This window comes from Neofelis nebulosa, chromosome 2 (genome assembly GCF_028018385.1).
Source record: "Neofelis nebulosa isolate mNeoNeb1 chromosome 2, mNeoNeb1.pri, whole genome shotgun sequence".
Classification (NCBI taxonomy): domain Eukaryota; kingdom Metazoa; phylum Chordata; class Mammalia; order Carnivora; family Felidae; genus Neofelis; species Neofelis nebulosa.
Window position 1 is genome coordinate 200,461,764 of NC_080783.1, and position 19,416 is coordinate 200,481,179.

The window sequence follows — 19,416 nt, forward strand, 5'->3', positions numbered from 1 at the left end:
GCACCTTGTTATTACTGGTTCAGTAATCTATTTTTCCCATTAGACTGTGAGTTCCTTGGGTGTGTTGAGGGAGATAAGGACTTCCTATGTTACTTAGTTCTGTATCTCTTTTGTTCAGTTTTTGTCACATAATAGATATTCAGTAAAACTTGTCAAAAGTATATTCAATAAATCCAGGTGACTTGAGAACTTCTGTCTGGTCTCGTGCTATTCAAAAACTGAAAAAGTGTGTTCAGAAAGAACATAAAAAGTGGCTAACTTGACCAGACCCACTGTCTAGTCCAGCATTTTATCTCCTATACCAGTAAAATAAGAGGAAAGTGTTATTCATGTTCACCACATGCCAGGTATTGCACTGGTCACTTTAAAGTTTATTGATTTTGAGAGAGAGCGAGAGAGCAGGAGAACGGCAGAGACAGAGGGAGAGAAAGAATCCCAAGTAGGTTCCTCACTGTCAGCGCAGAGCCCGACGCAGGGCTCAAATTTATGAACCCTGAGATCATGACCTGAGCAGAAATCAAGAGTCAGATGCCTAACTGACTGAACCACCACCACTGAACCACCAGGCACCCCTGAGCTAGTCAGTTTAACATGTTTTCTCACTTAATTTTCGACAACCTCACTATGAAGTAGTCACTATCTCTATTTTATAGATGAAGAAATGGAGAGGTTAAACAACTCAGAGCTAGTTAAGTGACAGAGCTAGGGTTTAAACTCAAGTTGGTTTCTGGTTCTAAAGCCCATTTCTTCCCCTGGCAACAAAGTATTTACTTGAAGTAGGACCAGAGGACATGTCCTATTATGTTCAAAAGAATATACACCAAACCTGACTATACTCTTAAGAAGTACAAAGACTGTCCAAAGTCCCCTTAGCAGGGCCTGATTTTAGTGGCCAACACTACACTTCTATTTTATTTTAATTTTTTTTTTTAAGTTTACTTATTTGAGAGAGAAACAGAGCAAGAGCAAGAAAGCAGGGGAGGGGCAGAGAGTGAGGGAGAGAGAGAATCCCAAGTAGGCTCCACACTGTCAGCACGGAGCCCCATGCCAGGCTCGAACCCATGAACCATGAGATCACGACCTGAGCCAAAATCAAGAGTCAGACGCTTAACCAACTGAGCCACCCAGGCACCTCTAATACTTTTAAAAATAAGGATAGTCTGAAAAGCCAGAAGAATAGATTGAGGCAAAAAGAAGACATAAAATCTCCATGACATAAGATTCCCAAACTTTGACATATAACCTAAGTGAGGAATTTTAACTGATAGTGTTGTGCCTTTAGCTATGACCATCAGCAAAGGCCACTGGATTATATAAGACTACACAACTGCATATACCAAATGGGCCTGGAAACTTAAAAAGAATTTTTTTTTAATGTTTATTCATTTTTGAAAGACAGAGAGAGATACAGAACAAGCAGGGGTGGGGTGGAGGGGGGGGGGGACACAGAATCTGAAGCAGTAAATGGGCCTGGAAACTTTAAAGGAATCTTCTCAGGGTATGAACAAATATAGGACTTTGTGTGAACATCCCACAGTAACTGACAAAATTGAGACTTAATTGTGATCCAAAGGTGTTCATGCAGATGCTGTTTATCTGGATTGCTGGGGGATCTAGAAGGAGAGAGACGCTACAATAGGAAGACCAGTTGCCTGTACAAAGTACTAACTGGTTTCAGGAATATGAGAAGGAAGAATGTTAGAGAAATATTTAATTGAGAACACTATTTGAAAATTTTCAATTTTATTTGAAAAGTGAATGGTTCCTGCTAAGTATGAGAATTCACTATTTTATTTGGGGGGAAGAAAAGGGTTTTTTTCCAAAAGGGTTTCTCTTGAAAAGTTTTTTTTTCAGAAGGATTATGTCTCAGGATCATCGAACCTTTGCAGGCATGTGCCCTTGTGAGTTCTAAATGACGTCTCCCTTGACTTAAAAATCCCAGACATCGCTAAGAGCAAGATATGGGTGCCCCAGGTGTTTTGCTGCCACCCCATTAAATGCAACCCAGTCTTTTTCTTTTCAGTTATTTTTTTTTTTTTTTTTTACATTTTACTTATTTTTGAGAGAGAGAGAGGGACAGAGCACAAGTCGGGGAGAGGCAGAGAAAGAGGGAGACACAGAATCCAAAGCAGGCTCCAGGCTCTGAGCTGTCAGCACAGAGCCCAACACGGGGCTCAAACTCACAAACCGTGAGATCATGACCTGAGCTGAAGTCGGACACTTAACCGACTGAACCATCCAGGCGCCCCAACTTTTCAGTTATTTTTGAAGCAAGGTATTTGTATATTAGACCAATGAAAGAACCACAGTTATGCTTATAAAAGCATCTTATCCTATAAGCCTCACAAGGAAAATAAATCCTAAAAATCTTCCTAAAACTTGGCCACATAAGAAAAAAAAAAGCATATTAAGTTTTCTCTGGAGGGTCCAGGCTTTTCCCACACACATTTGTTTCCTGTCTCAGTGAAGACCAATTTTACCTTTGGGCGGGCAAAGGAAAAACACTTCATTTCTGTATTAAAAGGAAGAAAAGAACCTGCTGTTGTCTCATTTTATCTTTCTATATATTAAAATTCTGGGTACACAGATAAGGACCATCACTGCCAACCTTGCAATGTGATTTCAGGGGACTACTTTCATGTCAGGACCATGATTGGATATTGGAATGAAGATGAAACTCTCCCCTTAAATAAAAAATATAAATTATATTTTCCTATGTGTATAACTAAACATACGAAAAAGACTTCAAGGGATATTAAATATCAGTAGCAGTAGAACTGCAAATAATTTTTTAAAAAATTTTTAAATGTTTATTAATTTTTGAGAGAGAGAGAGAAAGAGAGAACAGGGGAGGAGCAGAGAGAGAGGGAGACAGAATCCGAAGCAGGCTCCAGGCTCTGAGCTGTCAGCACAGAGCCCAACGCGGGGCTCGAACTCACAAGCCACGAGATCATAACCTGAGCTGAAGTAGGACGCTTAACAGACTGAGCCACCCAGGCGCCCCAATTTTTTTTTTTTAACGTTTATTTATTTTTGAGACAGAGAGAGCATGAACAGGGGAGGGGCAGAGAGAGAGGGAGACAGAATCTGAAACAGGCTCCAGGCTCTGAGCTGTCAGCACAGAGCCCGACGCGGGGCTCGAACTCACGGACCGTGAGATCATGACCTGAGCCGAAGTCGGACATTTAACCGACCAAGCCACCCAGGCGCCCCCCCAATTTTTTTTTAAAGTAAGCTCTGTGCCCAATGTGGAGGTTGAACTAACAACCTCGAGATCGAGTTGAATGCTCTACCGACTAAGCCAGCCAGGTGCCCCAAGAATTGCAAATAACTTAATTTCTCTCTTTGTGTTTTTTCATACTTCCTAACCTTCCTAAAATGATATGCATTACTTTTATTATAAAAAATGTTACTAAATTATTTTCTTATGCAACCTTTTATATTTGGCTCCATAATGAAATGATCTGCAAAACGTGGAGTCTGGTAATCAATTTATGAAGTGCTGATAAATCCTTAATGTCCTCCAACCCTTTAAAAACAATTAAAAATAAACCGTAACAGTTTCCCAAAAGAAAAAGTCGTTAATGGAAAGAATGGTAATGTAAGCAACTGGTAACTAATATAAACCTTTTCTTTTATAAGGAGAATATAAAATAAAACCTTAGTAATTTAGCAAGTGGATTTTGAAAGTCAAAGTCAATGACTGTGGACTTAATGTATCTGGGTGGAAAAGAAATAGTTCAAATTTAAGGTGTAGCTTCATTATATTTTGTTTAATGTTTTCTGAATTAAGGATGACAGGGATATTCTCAGGAATGTGAATGAAAATATGGTCATGTCTGTGATTTAATTCCTTAGTAGATTTTCTTATTAGATAACCTGCCTCTGAAACAAGTAAAGACATGCAAAAAAATTATCATTCTCTTGCCAGTCATGATAGCAACTGGGAATATAAAATGTTAAAAATCAAAGAATCCTAAAACTTGATCTGAACAGTAACTCTAGATTAGTGACATATACTACAAATCAACACTATGATTCTTCATATCAGAATGATCTATATTTTTCTTTTTTTGTCTAAGGGCTCTGCACTTGAGGCTTAAATCTTGTTTTACTGAAATCAAGTAGAAGACATCAGAATGACTGAACAAATTCGATAAGCAGTTGTTTAATTGCCATCTCAGAAGAGAAAACACTTTTAGGTGATTTGAGGATAAATGAAAGAAAGAAGTGATCCAATCTCTAGGGTATTTAGATTTAGTTGAATGAAGATACTGACAATGATACGTATGGATGGCAGTCAAATATATTTATATAAGATAATATGTCTTATGGTGGTAGCAATGGTGGAACCCTGGGGAGAAGGCATACTTTTATCAGAGCTGGTCTCAAGCTTAATTACAGTGTTTTAATTTTTTGGTGCATTCTTAGATATTATAATATTACACTAAGCACCAAAATAAGCCAGTCAGTAATGTTATTGAGCCCACATAAACAGAATTAGATAGTTGGCAGAAAATTTTTGAAAGAAAGAAGAAAATAGTCATGTCAGTTATAAAGCTAACTTCTAATGAGAGCCTTGGAATCAATACATGTTTAATTTTAAGTCTGCAAAAAAATGCTTTTCCATAATATTCTATTCAATGTTTCCAAAGATTTATCCTTAGAATACCTGTGAAAATTTTATCTTCATATATATGCATGTTCAAATAGACAGCATAGACTAATAAATATGGGTGTTCTTACTTACTAAAATTATACAATACAGATTTTAAGAGAGGGCCATTAACATGCCGAGGTGACATTTTACTTTATTGAATCGACTAAATTGTAAGTAGGAAACACAAATAATAACTGCAAAAAATTCTTCATAGTCCAGCCACACCAAAATACAAATTCTGCCACTAAATTGCATAAATACCCTGGTTAATACACTTTACCAACACCATCTTAAACAATCTCAAACACTACTCCAAATCAGTAAGAGTTTCACACTGACATAAATATACTTAGGGACTTGAGTACAGAGTACCAAAAATATTGGTACTTTTTTTTTTTGATGAAGAACAAATAATTACTAGAGTCACAAAATGTCATTTGGTTTGACAATGAAGTGTTTTTCATTTGTTTGCTTCTGGATACCAATCTAGTTTTTTTCTGATCTTCCACAAAAGTTTTGATTTAATTAATGGGACTTTAAGCTATTGATCTATCTAAACATTCCCAGTATATATGTAAAGGAAGCTACTAATTATTTTCTTCTAAAAAGTTTAATTCTTGGGGGTGCTTGGGTGGCTCAGTCGGTTAAGCATCTGATTCTATCTCGGCTCAGGTTGTGATCTCACAGTTCTTGGGATCAAACTCCATGTTGGGCTCTGCACTGACAGTGCAGAGCCTTTTTGGGATTCTCTCTCTCCCTCTCTCTCTGCCTCTCCCTTGTGCCTGCTTGCTCTCTCTCTCTCTCTCTCTCTCTCTCTCTCAAAAGTAAACAAACTTTAAAAGTTTAATTCTTTTTATTGAATGATTTTAATATCAGAAATCAGATTATCCCCAGGGCCAAATAAAGCCCTGAGATCCTGGTCTCAACAATAGGCAAGGCCTCACTTCTCATCCTTATCTTTTGTTTCATATAGACTGAGAGAGATCCTGTTTCAGGTTCTGGGATATTCTGCAGGACTCAACCCAGGGGATTTAACTTAAGATAAATGGAATCCAGCAGTATAAATAAATTCACTAGTGGCTTAAGGATCTTAGAGAACCATTTCCTTTTTTGCGAACCATTTTTTTAAGTTAATTTTTTTTATTTTGAGAGAGAGAAAGAGCAGAGGAAGGGCAGAGAGCGAAGGAGAGACAGAATCCCAAGCAGCTCACAGTGCAGAGCCCAACGTGAGAGCAGAAATCAAGAACTGAATGCCTAGCCAACTGAGCCACCCACATACCCCAAGAACAATTTTTAACACTCAGTTTTATAAATCATCAAGGTCTCACAAATCCCAATCTTCTCCTTAATTCACTCTCTGTAACTTTTACCACATTTTCATTTGGGGACTGAGTGACTTAGGAGACAGCTGTGGCACGAAAGAATGTCACTGGACTATAACAGCGAAGACCTGGGTTCTAGCTCTTTCTTTCACTCACAAACTGCTTGTTCTTGGGCAGATCTCTCAACCTCTGAGACTCAGTTTCATCTTGTGAAGCAAGAACATCACTGTTATGGTTACTATGAAGGTTCACCATACAGGTGTTCAAAATGAAGTGATAGGCAAATACTAGATACTATTTGTCTTTGTACTTTATTTCTTAAAACATTACTTTTTGCAAAGAAACATGAACCAGAGCAATAAAGACACCTAGTGCCTACATGGAAGTGTTTCTTGAGCACCCGAGTGGGCCAACCCTATAGATTTAACTAAGGCTGGTCTTCTTTCCGCTTACCAAGTTTTCAGCCAGGTTCTCCTAATACTTTAGAGAACATCACCAGATAGAATTTTGCAGAAAGAAATTGTGATAGAATATAAGAATTAAAATGAGAATACTTAATAAATATTCCTGAGCCAAGGTCCTCATGAAGAACACTAGATAGGCCACTTTTAATAGTTTTGACATATACACTGTTAAGAAAGAAAATTAGGAAAAACATTTCTGAGTAGTCACAAAATTTATAACCATTTTAAAGCTTCACAGATTTACTTTGTTTCTAAGGCGAAATCGTATCTATGTTACCACCCACATATTTTGCTTCCTGAAATCATTAAATTTTTTGTATAAAGAGTCTAAGATTTAGCATACTATCTCCATAGTCATTTTACACAATGGAATCCTAAAACCACCACATCTATTAACTTACTTTTGGTTTTCACATTCTCTTCATTGGTTTGTGTTTTTGTTTTTTGTTTTTTAATTTTTTAAGTAATCTCTACACCTAAGGTGGGGATCCAACTCACAACCCCGAGATCAAGAGTTGCATGCGCCACAGACTGAGCCAGCCAGGGGCCCCTCTGTTTTACCATTCCATCAAGTAAACAGAGTTATGGGACTGGCCCTGTATATACTACTTAATGATATGACCAGTTCTGTAATGTTACCATCTTTGCAGTGACTTTGTAGCCTGTTCAAATGCAAATACCTCGGGGAATGTTAATACATTAAACTTTTATTAGTGTTTCTGTACAGAAAAAGGGGATTTGGATATTTGTTAGACTTTTTAATAAGATTTATATAATTAAAAAAATAAATTTGTTAAGAAAAAGGGAGTGAGCAGAAGGTGGCAGTAGGAATGAGGGAGAGAATTGTGCACAGACACACATACACCCACACAGCACATTACCCTTGCTTTGCAAACCCAGTAAGAAATGCTTTGCACTGCAAATGCCCACAGAACCAGCAGGAATCGAGGTTATCTTGCTAAGCACAGAAGGAAGATACCCAGCAGTAGAGTCCAGCTCCTGGTTCTTTACTAAAGTAAACAATAAATATTACAGTCACTTAACGTATCAACAGTCTATTTAAATAATACCCCCAAATGGTCTGCAACATGCAAACTAAAAAATGTAGAATCCAACCCTGATAAGATCAGTTAATTGCGAGTGCTTTGTTTCTACATTCTTCTCTTTAACAAAACATGGCAAGTTTATGTTTCAGCAAAGAATGCTTTAAATGCCTTGGGGAAAAGCACTAAAAAACAAAACATGTATCTTTATACATTAATTTTGTATCAATATTTGTAATCTTATTTCTTTTTTGAAAATTAATAATATCAGTCTTTCCTATGGTTGTATAATAATCACTTGGAACATCAACCTGGTGATTAAAAAAATTTGTTAAAACAAATGCTTTTATATGGGCACTTGCAATAAGAGATAAATCAGATGTGGTAATAGCTTCTTTTGTAAAAGCCATGTGTAAACAGCACATAAAGATGACAAGTCAAGCAGCAATAGCCCATTCTTCAGCCAAAAAAGGAAACAAACGAAGAAAGAACAAAATTCACCAAAAAGAAAATCATCTGCTGCCTCCCCAACCCCCAAAAAGCCTCATAAATAATAGTTTTGGTACATTTTCAGTGGAAAATTCAGGCCAACTGATAGTTTGAAAAAGGACATTAGAATCACAAACACTCAGGATGGGGATAAACTAACAACAGAGTAACCATGTGGCTAGCAAAAGATGATTTAAAAATTCTATCTTTCCTCCCTAGTGTGCCATTCTTTATCTTGCAATACATTTCTCTTCATTCTAAATTTTCTCTCTTGGCTATATCCACCCCCACTTTTTTTTTTTTTTTTAAATAAGGTTTGTATGCTATTGGTCCCTAGCTAGAAATACATCCTTGTAGTGCTCACTAGCTTCTCCACAAAATTTGAGTCATTTTCATGGTCCATTGCTATTCTCTGGCATATAAAGATTATATCTGGATAAAGGAGCTTACTTAGGAGAAGTTGGCCTTTATTAAATTACAGTTGGTAAAACTGCTTATTATGAGAAAATCACTCCGTAACGCAGCCTCTCACAAATGCCAGCAAATGAAATTGCCAATAACAATGATCCTTCAAACATAGTTTTTATTATTTCCTTAATAGTGCTGTTATTAGATTATCCCCAGAAAAGGTGACTGTAAAAGCAAACAGCTTCAAAATCAATGCCTGATGCAAAATTTTAACTATTAGGTAATAGAAAATTTTGCCTTAACACTGCACTCACCAGCAAGGACTCCACAGATCAAATGAGTGTTCTCAAACCTGAATAGAGCTATAGAAGTCAAAGTTTTCAGCAAGTATTAAAAATTATACTAAACATGTCTAGGAGACCAGAAGCCTTTGGTTGGTCAATTTTCTTTCATTATACTAAGAAGGGCTGAGATAGAGAAATGGAGATGAAGAGGAAGAAGTTATAACCAGTACAAAAACTCTGATCATTTAGTATGGAACACAATTAAATATATTTGGCAGGATTTCTCAGAAGTCCCAATTCCAAAAATTATTAAAGGCATGATAAACACTTAAACACATTATGCTCCAATTTAACATCTAGAAAACAGCATCTTGATTCCACAGAACTAAGTACAACAGAAAACTCTAATTAGATATTAACTAGCTGTGCTTTCTCTCCCTGAAAAATCCTATAATAATGAAAATGACTTTCCATGTTAACATTTTCAACAAATTCCTAAAAAGAACATGGCTTTGAAGAAACACTTCGAAATTTTTATACTACTCAAACATGGCCACAAGCACATACTTCAAGCTGGTAAACAGACCACTTCAAAATGTGGAGTGTTGGTTTTCAGTAATTACCTGGATAATACAGTAGAATCTAGGACTGAGAGTAACATAAGAGATAAGGTTTACCCAAGGTGAAGTGAAAGACAAAGCTGTATACCTTCTGTTAATTCCACATCACAGGAGCAAGCTCTCTGCACACCCACATATCCATTCCCACTCCATTCTCCGCCCTTCACTAGGATCACAGTGGCAGTACTGGATGGTTAATAACCACTAATTTGTAGAGTGCTTTTTGAAAAAACAAAAGACAAACTCAGCATATTAAAAATGCTTCTAACAGATGCGACAATTACATGTGTTGTAGTGACTGATTAAGACGGTTAAAAAAAGTTATTTTTAAAACTTGGTATAAATAAGTCAAACGAGTTCCAAGCTGGTTTAAAACATTAATATTCTGAGAACTGAACACATGCCAAGGTTATCTCTGCTTTAGGACTGAGCAAAATACAATTCCTGGGACACAGAGAAGAGTGAAAATACAGAAAAACAAGGGAACTTCTCTAGAAAGACTGGCTGACAGTATTTCTTGCAGATCCCCTAAAACAGAGGTTCCTTTTCCTTTTCTTTTTTTTTTTTTTCTTTTTTTTTTTGGTAGTGGGACTATGTACTGCCTTGTTGGCTCCTATTTCCTTAATGACTACTATCAACCAGAATCAGATTTTCAATAAGATTTATTCATGATAAATTTACATACTAAGAGCAAATAACGTGAGAAAAATATCAAAGAAAACGTTCCAAAAGAGAAGTTCTTAGCAGATTTATTTAGGCTTAAATATCCTGCTGAACTGCTAATGGATAGACTATTTAGCCTAGTATCACAGCTAATGCATCCTGGACCAGGGAACTGAAGGGAACATAAGTGCACCGATTTATTAGAAAGCACCTCCCAAAGCTAACCACAGATCAAGGAATCTTTGACACAAGCCATGTCCATGTCAACTAGGAAGCAAAGACATTTCCGAAAGAATATAAATTAATTTTATTCTCATTTACTGGTAAATACTGCCCAAATAGATCCTGAATTGGGGGATTCCTCTTAGAGAAATCTCTTTATTTAGAAAGAGGAACCCTTCTAAAACGTTTTCCTTAAATTCCCAAAGTTAAATTTATACCACCGCTTGAAACACTAAGGCGTACCAAAACTCCAGAGTGAAAAATCATTTCACTTTCTTTACCATGTTTGTTAGATATCTCTAAAACCTGTCTAAAGAAAGGATGAATTTGGGAATTGTTTCTTTATTTCTTAGGGGAAAATGAAGGCAGACCCTTAAAAACCAAACCAAACAAAGGGGTTAGCTGGATTCATCACTAAATATATTAGGAGCACACTTAACATTGAACAATCTGGAAAACTGAGAAAGGCAGAGGTGTTGTGGGGGTTACAGATATGTTTGATTACAGTTCTGGTGCATCCCGACTATCCAATAAATAGGAACAGATGCCTTGCCTTTTGTTTTCCATTTCCAGTCACAAAAAAGACCAAAAGTATTTCAATACTGAATGAAGACACTAAGATCGCATCTACAGCTCTTCAAACAGTACAAAGGCAGAAAGAATAAATTAATCAGTTCTCTGGTTCTCTAGACCAATATCAGGGGTCAGCAAACTACACCCAACAGTCCAAATCCAGCCCTCTCCTTGTTTTTATATTGTTATGAGCAAAGAATGGTTTTATATTTTTAAATGGCTTGGAAAACATAGAATGATACTTAGTGACACATAAAAATCATATGAAATTCAAATTTCAGTGTCCATATGTAAAGTCTGATTGGAACACATCTATGTTCATTTATTTATTGTTTATGCTGCTTTCACTGTACAATGGCAAAGGTGAGTAGTTATGACAGTGACGATATGGCCTACAAAGCCTAAAATATTTATTATCTGACCTTTATAGAAAAAGTTTGTCAACTCCTGGTCTACCTGATATAAAAAACCCTTGAGATCACAAGAGTTTGATACATTCGGTGTTTTTATACCATGGAAAACACAAGAAAAATGTGTCAAATTGTTCTCTGCAAGGCATTTTAGATAAACACAAATTGTCAACAGGTTCCCTTTATGGTATCACACTCCAAGATGAATTTATACATACAAACAAGCACCCAGTCTCAATGATACCTTCTATAGGGAAAATTTATTACCTTTGGTAAATGGATAAGAGCTTTTAATTGAACCAAGTTACAAGACATTAACAAGAGAGACTGATACCTACGATAGAGGTAAATGTAGATTCTTTGCACAAACCACAGACCACACTATAGGATTAATAAGAGAGATAGTGGATTTTGGACCAAATATGGTTTTTGGGGGGGCTACCTGCATATACTAATTAGGAATACGGTGATTAATTTGGCACAAATTTGTGTCCCAATATAAGAAATTCTAAATGAAAAGTTAAAGCTTATCCATTACATTTGTGACTAATCATTTAATTCAATTTAATAAATTTTAATTATTTGCTATGTATCTTGAGATACAAAGGTGGTAGATTGGCAAGCAAAGATGAATAAAACAAGGCCTCTCACCTTTGAGAATCTCACAGTTTTAAGGGGACAGGGACAAGCTAAAAGAGATGGATTAACAAAATTTCAAATTTTTCATACCACCTTTTCTGGTGGGGATCTAAGCCATGATCAGAATGCTAAACAGAAAGTAAGTTTCCATAAGTTTATTATGTCACATTGGTATAAATCAAAACACATGGGGGTGCTGAAGTATGTAAAGATTAGTCAGGCTGTCAGAGAAGGCAAACAAACTTACGATGTAGGCGGTATGCTTCTTCGAAACAGAATAGTGATTCTGTCTTGTCAGTAGAGACTGGGCTACAAGACGTTTCCAAAGCTACAAAACTATCATACCCTCACTCTTTTATCTAAAAAAATTTTTTTTAATCCCACGTGCCTGTATCATCTGTGAAGCTGGGATTTCTAGGAAATTTCAAAATGTTCTTTTTAAGAGAGATGGCAAGTCAACGGGTAAGAACCTAAGATGAATAAACCACAGGGGAGTAACCTATGGGCAACGGACCAGAAAGCAAAAAGAGCTGATAAAACAAGGGCAGCTAGAACAAGAAAGGATAAAGGAGGATAAATGTTAGGAGGGATACTGGGGCAGATCTGGATATCAGATGGTAAGTTATCTGAGGGTAAGAACTATGATTAATCTCCTACATGAGAGTCTTAACTATGTGAAGAGCTTATAATGTGGAAGATGGAAAATTCTTCAGGATGCCTCCATTCAGGGCCAAGAAATGAAAGCTATAGGGAAATGGATTTTGAGTTAATATAAGAATGACTTATATGCAAAAATCAGATTAGGTCCAAAGATGTAGTATGCTATGTCTTAGGAGACACTGAATGACAGGCTAGTGACCACTTGGCCTATAAAGGGTCTTTAAATCCCTAAGTGATATTGTACAGAAGAGTCAAGCATTGGGGTGGAGAGGAGTTGCATTAGGGGCTTATCCAACCCCAAAATTCTGATAACTCTGCCTCTTTGCATCTGTGCCATACATTGTCCTAGTGTGCAAGGAATAAATGGATAGCAGTAACCATGTTTTCCCCTTAATTCTTATTCTCTGTGTTTTACTGAGATAGGATCCTGTACATATGGAGACTCTTCTTTAAGAGACAGTAGAGGAGAAAATGAGAGACTCAACTGCACCCTTTAATAACTTGTGTGGGTGGGGGGGGGGGACCTGAGAGATGGTTGGGACTCATGCTTTTCTCCTGCCCTTTAATCTTTGGCATGTTAGATTTATTCTAATTACTGCAAATAGGATTCTGACTATGATAAAGGGGAAGGCTATGCTCTAGGATATCAATCACAAAAGATTAGAAAAACGTTCCTAAAGCATACACTTCCTCAACGATCTGTCACCCATACATTTAGTTAGGCTATGTTTAAAGTTATTTAGCTTTTAGCTTGTATTTCTGATCTGTGGGAGTAATAAATGACTTTCTCTTCTTTTTGTCTTTCAAGTTCTAGTATGATAAGAATTTCATTTATGAAGTGAAATCCTCCATGAATTTGTAATTGTTGATCATAGCCACCCCTGCTCCCCTTTTGGACTAACCTTATGTGGCTTCCTTGCTCTAACAGCCATACCTTCTTAACCGTTTCCAGTGCCCCATCCCAGGTCCACACCAATGTTTGTTTGTATCATGCTCTGCTGCAGTAAAGAAGGATATCCTAAGGCATGAGGGGTAACAGAAACAAGAAACGAGAGCAGACTCACTGATCCACTATCCACTACAATGTACAGGAGGCAGATACGGTTATCCCATGTGCCATGCATAATAGAGAATAAGAACTCGTTTCCATTTCTAGTACCAAAGTTACAAACAACAAGGTTAGTTTGAGTGCAATGAAAACAAGCAAGATTTCTTCCTCAGTGTGGTAGAGAATGCTGTAAAGAAGTTTGGATTTTATAATTTCTATGAAGAATACAGGGAAACTGTAGAGAAGTTCTACGTATCTTTTTTCAAAAAAAAGTTTTTAATGTTTATTCATTTTTGAGAGACAGAGACAGAGCACAAGCAGGGGTGGGGCAGAGAAAGGGAGACACAGAATCCAAAGCAGGCTCCAGGCTCTGAGCTGTCAGCACAGAGCCCGACGCGGGGCTCGAACTCACGAACTGTGAGATCATGACCTGAGCTGAAGTCAGACGCTTAACTGACTGAGCCACCCAGGCGCCCCTCTATATATCTTTACAATACTCAATACTCTTGGCCAAAAAACAAAACAAAAACACAGCAACAATGAGAAAGTGTCTAATTATTTTTGAATTTTCTGTCTTCCTTTTGTAAATACGTGATCACTAGGTAAAGCCCACATGTAAATTTTGCTCGGTAATGCCATCTAAAAAAATAACCAGACCTCAAACGCCTAGAAAGAAATATACTAGGATCTAGGATGACAAATGGAAATCTAATCCACAGAAGATCCCTAGTCTAATATTAGCCAACAGAGTCAATATCTTCTCCCTTCAAAACTTTTACCAAAGATGTAAACATGCTGTAAAATTGACCCATGCAAACTGAATCTCCTTTGTATTCTAAGTGTTAGCACAAGAAAATGGCTAAAAGATAGGTCCAAAAGATTGATGCAGGGTTTATTTTCCAGTTTGGTCCACTGTAAGAATACCATAATAAGATGAATTGCTTAAGAGTATGATGAATTTGAAAAGACATTTTTACCCTTAATAGTTTTAATGCTTGGTCAAATATCAGTAGAAAGTAGATGGAAATCAACACAGCTATTTAGCTGCTTGCTTTCATATGAAAAATTCCAAAAAGTTAATGTCTGTTTGTTTTTAAGTTTCTATCTTGCCAATCCACAAAAGATCAAGAAATGAACAATAACCAGAGCTTTTGGTTCCTGGAACATATTACAGATTCATTCTCATGAGGTAGGTTTGTCTCTATGTTACAAGGTGGAAATCTGGGCACCAAGTAGTTAAGTGAACTTCTCAGAGTCACCCGAGAAATGATTAAAAGCAAAACCAAGGCAAAAAACAAAAACAAAAACAAAAACAACAAAACAAAAAGCAAAAAACAATGAAGATTTTTTTACTGGTCTGCATTGATGCCTTTAGTCCAAATTGTTTGTTGGGGTTTTTTTTTTTAAGTTTATTTATTTATTTTTGAGAAAGAAAGAGAGCATGCATGAGTGAGCAGGGAAGGGGCAGAGAGAGAGAGGGAGAGAGAATCTCAAGCAGACTCCGCGCTGTCAGCGCAGAGCCCGACACAGGGCTTGATCTCACGAACTGTGAGATTATGACCTGAGCCGAAATCAAGAGTTGGAGGCTTAACTGACTCAGCCACCCAGGCGTCCCCCCCCCCCCCCCGCCCAGAATTGTTTTTCATTTATCAACCAGCCATTAAGAAGCTGACCCAGGATAAAACCAATACACAGTTACTTGTATCCGTCTCTGGTATTGAGAATGGAATGAGATGTGAGAAGGAAAGAAAGACTAGTCTTACACAGCTTTGTTACAAATTTCAACAGTATTAATGTTAGTTAACACAAAGCTGTAATGTCTACTATTTTTCCTTTGATAACTGTGATCGATACATCTTTTGAACCTGCACTGACCAGCTTAATCTAATACAAAGGCTTGGCCCTTCTCCTCCCAACCATTCTTATCCTATTAAAAGAAAGGGCCTCTCTTTTATCTATCAGTAAGAATCTCTGAGGATTCCCGCTGCACTTCAGAAAACTGAAAAATACTATTGGCTTACACTGGACTTTGAATGGATTTGGAACAGCTCTAAAACAAAGGGAAAGAAAATCCAAGGTGAAGTGTACAATAATAATTAATAAAAAACTGTGTACCAGGATGAAAACTGGAAATATAATCTTAAACAGTTATAAAAGTATCAATAAAATCCTGATTATTTCCTTTTCAGTTCCTCGAAAAAATTTTAAAAGACTCTACCCAATGTTATAGTTTTGTTATTTCATTAGGAAAGCTCTTATATTTCTATTTCACAGATAAAGGGGAGTACTTATGATTATCACTTTCTGTGTTCGAGGATAGTTGTGCAATGTGTCAGGCTGATTTGAAGTCTCTCTTTTCTTATGAGTGAATCAAGAAATATGCTTAGTTCCAAAATATTTGTTATAAACAGACATAGCCTGTGACATGAAAGATACACACCCATAACACATTTTAAAATTTAACCTGCTCCTTACTTCTTTTCCCATTTTTGGGGGAAAGCCTGTAACGATAGAGTGGCAGTTTTTAGGAAAATACCAGAGAATTATTTCTACATGTCTCCAGAGAAAATAGAATAGTGGTGGGTGTTGAAGGACAAAAGATTCTTGGCATTAGTGTTCTCTCTTTTTTTGCTCTAAGAAGCCATCATCTTAAAAACAGAAAGTCTTGTTTAGAAGTTTCATCAATTAAAAAGTGTTGAGAAGTATAAACAAAGTGCAAAAATCTCAGTTTGATAACCTCATGAACTCAGATTTCAAAACAAAGATTTGTGACAACATGAATCAAATTATCCATATCGGTACATTCAAGTGCCATAAAAAGTAAGCTACATGCAAGAAGATATCATTAATACGGAGGCAAAAAATAACAGGTTAGGTATCCGAGCTATGTTGTGAAGACAGAGCACACTCATATTTACTTCAGGGAAGCCTTGAAGATCAACATGCAAACAGAGGACACATACTTGTCACGATAGAATTTTAGCTCACAAGGCCATCAATTAAAAACAGTTGATTTCAACACAAATGTAGGAATAAACAGGTCTGAGGTCTATCAGGAAAACGGAATATATCAATATATATTTTAAACTTACTATAATGGCTAAGTATTGCTTCTAGCAATATAATTACTTAAGTTGTAAAGAAGTCACACAACATTTTAATTCAGAGAAAGGTATATTTATGTACAGATCTTGAATAAATCTGTATCCCAGGACTTTTAAAGATGGGTAGAGTGGTCTGGAAATTCAGCCCTGGCTGGAGGCTAAGGGGCACCAGCACCATTTTCCTTAAACCATCAACATTCTACTTGTGAAAAGCTGGCGTTTAACCTTTGCAGATACCTTGTATACACCAGGCAGGATAGAGTTGTTTTTCTCTGTACATCTCAGAAATACACATAAGAAGGCCACAGAAGTCAAAAGCCCTTTTCCAAAAAGGGCCTTTGTATATACTGGTTTGATATCTCAAGAAAAGGAGTGGTTATGGATTCATAGGTTAAAATGTATCATTTTAAGGCTTTTGAAAAATTAGCAAGTTGAATTTTTTCCTTAAACTACAGAGGCCATGCCACATAAATGACTATAGAAGATTAGGAAATAGTCCATCCAATGTTTCTACAGAGTATCCTGCTTTGCGTGAAACACTGAAGAGGAGGACAGCAACAGTAAACAGTAAGAACATGCAGGATAAGAGTTAAAGCTTTGGGGGAAAGTACCAACTGTCATATGCTTAAATCTGATTTGTCTAAACTTGTTAAATATCAGTGAGGAAAGCTGGCTTGGGCAATCCATTGCTACTCCTTTGTGCCCCACAATACATATTCTACAAAGAGTAACATTTTATTGACAGAAAAATGATCACAAAGAGCTCCCCTAGGACAGTGAACTATCAAGATCAGAGGGCATCATACAGGAGACAACACAGTAGAAGCAAACAACAAAAGTTCAATGGTTTTAGTCTTGACATTTCAGATGAGCACCCTGTCTTCCGATCACAGAAAGACCAACCACCAAACAGCCAACGCAAGAATCACGAGAAAAGACATCATGAAAGGAATACGAGGTGATGGGAAAGCACTAGAGTAGAGGCGGCACTTTTTGAGAGGCTTGTGATCCTCAGGGATTGGAATAGAAACCTTGGGAAGAATTTCTTCATTTTCTTGCTGGGGCAAGGCTCTCTCAGTAGATCTCTCTTGCCTTTTAATTTTCTCTTCATCCTGCACTAACAGAGCACGTTCCTGTGTCTGCTTTCACGGTAGAAGATCAAGAAAGACAGAGAAAGATGAACAAAATGACAGATGGAAAAATGCTCAAAAATGATACTTGGGGATGTGCAAAGGATTTGGGAAAATCTTATGGACACTCTTTATTTCACTTTACTTGGGCAGTTTATCCCAGCAAAGTTTCCATAACACAGGAGAGTACTCCATAGATAATTTTTTGAATGAATGCACATTAGAAGTCCTGAAAGTTCAAGGAATTACTTGACTTATTTAGTTATAGTATTTGTTCCGTGAGGCTTCAAGGATACTCATAGGAATTTTGGGTCATTTTGCATTGTTTTAGTGCTGCCAGTTTTTCTTAGATCAATTGGGCAAAGCCAATAATGAAGCATTCTTTTCGCCATCAGAAAAGTTACTTTTATTACAAATAGAATGGCAGAATATAAAAAGTTATCCTCATACCTCTTCACACAGACTTAAAAAGCTCTAACAGTTCATTCAGCGTGGCGATTAGCTTTTGCTCAAAGCAATAAAAATCTTAATCCCATACATTTTAAAGATTGCAAAAGAAAAACAAAAGTATAAAAGTTTATATGTGCCTCCAAGGTCTACCAAAAACAAATAAACCCCCCCCCCCACAAATCTCAACAACTGTAAACTCCCTCCCCCTCTTGCAGAATCATGATTAAAAATAACAGTGATTACAATCATCGTGAAGGTTTATATATCACATTAAGCAAGTACTTTTGACACTTTTAAGGTAAGTTGTCTTTTCCAACTGTCCAATTAAGAAGTTTTCTCCCCCCCCCCCCCCCCCCCCGCACCACAATTTCTGTGCTCTGCCATCTACTCAAGACAGATATTATCTATGAAAGAAAAAACTTGGCTCTAAGCTCTCTCAGTTGGGCCAGCCTTCTCTGGTCAGTTTGGAATTTCGACACAGGTTCTTTGCACACCCCTAAGTGATATGTATCAGGGAGAAAGTAGCTGGGGGACTGGTCAGCAAAAAAGAAAAAAGGAAAAGAAAGGATGCAAAATTATAATGATTTTCCAAAGAAAATAAAGAGGGAGAAGAAAGACAACATAAAAAGAATAGGGTACAATTAAATTCATTTTCTCTCCGAATACATATTTACATCTTCATGCAGCTTTTCAACCAGCCATGCGCCGAAATAAGCAAATTGAAAGCTGCAAAAGCTGCAGCCGTGGAAATGTTATGTGTTAGGTCAAACGGCAGTGGGGGTGTGAATTTACTAGTAGAGCCAAAAGAAAAAAAATTACTCAGCAACTGCTGTTCAGTTCTGGGGATTATCTGCTTAGTGCCATGACAAGAGCAAATTTGGATTAAGAAGCACAAGTCATAACAGCAGCTTTACCTCTGGCCCACCAACCTTTCTTTCCGAGGGAAGGACAGAGATTTTCTTCACCTGGTCATACACAAATTACATAAAATTCAGTAGCCTTGCAATGCAACAACAATGCTGCCAAAGACGGAAGAGGTATCCCCAGAGAACAGAAATATCGCCCTAATTGTTAAAGAAAAAGTAAGATATGCCAGAAAGTGGAGTTATCCTATATAAAAGGTTATCATAGTACAGTTCTTATTTATTCTGTTATTCATTTAGAGGAGTAATATACATAAGAGCTAAAGTGGCTCAAATACTCCCCACTAATCTAACTTATAAAAAG

The 19,416-nt window shown here is 36.9% G+C and overlaps 1 protein-coding gene across 20 annotated transcripts in view; it reads right to left on the reverse strand.

Moving 5' to 3' along the window:
• The window catches only part of EPB41 (erythrocyte membrane protein band 4.1), a 202,643-nt gene that overhangs the window by 21,091 nt on the left and 162,136 nt on the right, over nucleotides 1–19,416 (reverse strand). For 4 of the 20 annotated variants that reach the window (XM_058718349.1, XM_058718348.1, XM_058718354.1 and 1 more), the window contains 2 exons: nucleotides 19,104–19,154; nucleotides 385–18,722 (listed from right to left, as the gene is read on the reverse strand). The exons of 12 other annotated variants lie outside the window; for them this stretch is intronic. In XM_058718349.1, the coding sequence (XP_058574332.1) occupies nucleotides 18,594–18,722; nucleotides 19,104–19,154 (180 nt within the window). In that variant the 3' untranslated portion in view covers nucleotides 385–18,593. Of the gene's footprint in view, nucleotides 1–384; nucleotides 18,723–19,103; nucleotides 19,155–19,416 lie in introns of those variants that run through there. 4 more of the 20 variants (XM_058718352.1, XM_058718351.1, XM_058718343.1 and 1 more) reach the window with 3 other exon arrangements.